Genomic DNA, 3288 nt, shown 5'->3' on the forward strand with positions numbered 1-3288 from the left:
TGCCACCCAGGGATCCCTCATATTTCCTTTTAAACATTTTCAAGTTTTCCTTTTAACGTTTATATCTTTAATTGAATACATTTTATGTGTACTATTAGGTAAGGATCAAATTTTCTCTTCCACACGGGGAATAAATTTGGCTAGTACTGTTCAGTGAATAATCCAACCTTTCCCAACTGTCTTTAATATTACCTTTTTCAAGAGCCATTATACCAAGGGATCTTTGGTATGCTGTTACAACCATTTCTCCTCCCACTTTGACCAGGCAAACAGAAAAAAGAAGCCAAAATTTAAATCAGAAACCCATTTTACAGGTATTAACCATCTTCATGCCACCCAAAGGAATTCTCTCAGGCTAAGTATAAACTAAAAGATATTTAAATAAAATTAATAAAAAAAGAAATGAAGAGATGGCAGACGCTGGAATATAAAGGCAAGAGAAGTTGCCTTTTGTGGAAGTAAGGGTATGATTACTCTGGCCCCAGGAACTGCTAGACTCCTAAGTCCATGGAAAAAAAAAAAAAAGAGAATTGAGTTTATCAAACAGACTCAGCAAGGTTTCTGTTCAGCCCAGATCATGGAGGAGAGGTGGTGGACTATATACAAGGTTTCCCATGCCCCAGAGCTGTGAAGAATAACTCTCAGGAAGCATTCTGGGACCTAGTAACCTGTGGCAGAGGACGCTGGAAGGGCCAGAGGGCCTGAGTGAAGCAGAACTAGGAAAATGATGAGGAACGTCCTTTGATGGATGGCATCACAAGGGGGTCCTCTTGGGCTTCCTGAGTGTAAAGAGAAAAAGTTTCCCTAGAAGAGTTCTCTTTCTTTGCTTTGAATTTCAATTTATGCCAAAATTGATAGTATGTATTCATTGAGCATCTATTCTCTGCCAGTCATTGTATTTATAGAGATGTACTGGTTAACAAGACATGGCTAATTCCTGCAAGGAGCCTGTTTAGTAATCCATTCTGTAAGACAAAAAGAAAAAAGAAAGAAAGAAAACAAAAAAAGAAACTAAACTGAGACATGAAGCAGTACATTACTATGTGACAAATGTTACACTAGGAAATGCATTTCATTCAGTCAATGGTGTGAACAATCTTCTCTGCCAGTTTTAGGTCCACAGCCTCCTGAGCAAAGGGATTATGATTTACAAATATTTGTGGTATTTTCCTTTGTTGCAACTTTGTCACATTTCATATCATTGTGCAATATATCTCACAACTGAAATACCTAGAAACAAACACTGACTTCTGCTTACTGTCAGTAAGTCCACAGGAAAGGTAAAATCAGAGATGAGAAGAAGAGAAGAGTCAAGGTTGGGGTCAAGGGCTTCTACTAAATGAGTAGGACCAGAAGTGAGCACATCCACAGAAAGATTTAGAGGTGTTCTAATGGGATCATCCATTAGGAAAAAGTGACAAGTTCTGATTCTTCCAATGTGATTAAAGAGTCCAAAAGATATAGCTTAACCAGGATAGAAACTGAGGAGGACTTGACCAGGGCGAGAAGAGGGAAGCAATGCCAAGGAGCCATGGGATAAGGTACATTTGCTGAGGTGAATTTATCTCTTCTCTGCCAGGTTCTGTTCTGGGTGCTTTTTTGTTTACTATTCTCTTTTCATTTTTGTTCAATTTCACTTTAGTTTTGATATTCGTACACTGATGATGAACTTCAACAAAGTCTTCGTCTGGGCAGTTTTTGGTGCTACCAAAACAACTAGGTCTCATATATAGGAGGCGGCATTATAATTTAAGCAAGAGCATATCAGCATTCTTAAGCATGACTCAGGAAAAGAAATTCATCCATATTTTATGTAGGGCAATGGAAAAGAATCCCAGGGAAAATGTGGGGTAAAGTAGGTTCTCAATGCTATTGATCTTTGGCCTGATTTGGGACCTCCTCCTGGGTACCCAGTGGAATTTTTAGCCCCAGGACCCAGCACTGACCTTCCTAAGACCCAGGAGCTTGCTGATAACATGACGGATCTCCTTGGTCTTAATACTATATATGATTGGATTAAGCATGGGTGGTACAAAGAGATAGACATTGGCCATAAGAAGGTGGACAGCAAGTGGTACATGCTTCCCAAAGCGGTGTACCAGAGACAGCCCCACCATGGGTACAAAGAATATCAGCACAGCACAGAGGTGTGAGGTACATGTTTGGAAGGCTCGGAGTTGCTCCTCATGGGAGGCCAGTCTTGCCACAGTGCGCAGGATGACCCCATAGGACAGTGCGATGAGCACCAGGTCCAGCATCATAGTGAATACCACCACCGCCAGTCCATACAGGTTGTTGAAGGAGGTGTCTGTGCAGGCCAGGTGTATCACTTCCTGGTGTAGGCAGAAGGAATGGGAGAGGACTCGAGGCCCACAGTAGGGAAAAGTCTTCAGGAGAACGACAAGAGGAACTAGGGCCACAGGTCCCCGGAAGATGACAGCCAGGCCTGCCCTTACCACTCGCTGGCTAGTGATAATGACCGAGTATCTAAGGGGGTGGCAGATGGCCAAACAGCGGTCAAAGGACATTATAAGGAGCACTGAAGACTCCATGAAGGAAAATGAGTGGATACAGAACATCTGGATTTGGCAAGCTGAAAAGTAGATACCACGAGATTTGAACCAAAAGATTCCCATAGTAGTGGGCAAAGTTGACACTGACAGTCCCAGGTCAGTGAAGGCCAGAAAGGAGAGTAGATAGTACATGGGTGTGTGTAGACGATGGTTGGTCTTGATAATTATCAGAATGAAACAATTGCCTGAGATGGCCACAAGGTACATAAGGAAAAAGGGGATGAAGATCCAGTGTTCGATGGTTTCTAATCCAGGAAAGCCAGTGAGGTACAACATGGGGCTAAACTGAGTGATATTGGACAAGAGCATGAATTGAGGACTGAGGGGATATTGGGCTGGCATTTCTCAGGGATGGAGCTGAAAATAAATGAATATTTCTAGTTAATTCTTCAGTCTCTCTAACAGTCACACCAGCATAAACAGAATCATGATAGTCATCATCTTTGGTACCATCTAATTCAGGATCAATTCTACCACCCTATTAGCTGTTCAGAACTGTCTTTGATAGCACCATCCTCATCGAATTTTCTTCAGTATTTCTATAAATTCTATTCCTTCTCAGTCTCCTTTGCTGGCTTCTCTTCACTGCTCATCCTTAAAATAAAGCCATTCCCATTCTGGGCAATTTTCTGGCCATAGTCTATTGTTTCTCCTGGCAATATCATTACTCTCATGACTTTATTTACCATCCATACATTGATAAATATCAAATGTA

At 41.6% G+C, this 3288-nt stretch overlaps 1 protein-coding gene across 1 annotated transcript; it reads right to left on the reverse strand.

The window, feature by feature from the left end:
* Nucleotides 1-1922: 1922 nt before the first annotated feature.
* OR51M1 (olfactory receptor family 51 subfamily M member 1) lies at nt 1923-2915 on the reverse strand. Its single transcript, XM_072795354.1, has one exon. It carries the CDS (start codon nt 2913-2915, stop codon nt 1923-1925), a length of 993 nt encoding a protein of 330 aa, XP_072651455.1.
* Nucleotides 2916-3288: the final 373 nt, after the last annotated feature.

The sequence above is a fragment of the Canis lupus genome, chromosome 23 (genome assembly GCF_048164855.1).
Source record: "Canis lupus baileyi chromosome 23, mCanLup2.hap1, whole genome shotgun sequence".
NCBI lineage: Eukaryota > Metazoa > Chordata > Mammalia > Carnivora > Canidae > Canis > Canis lupus.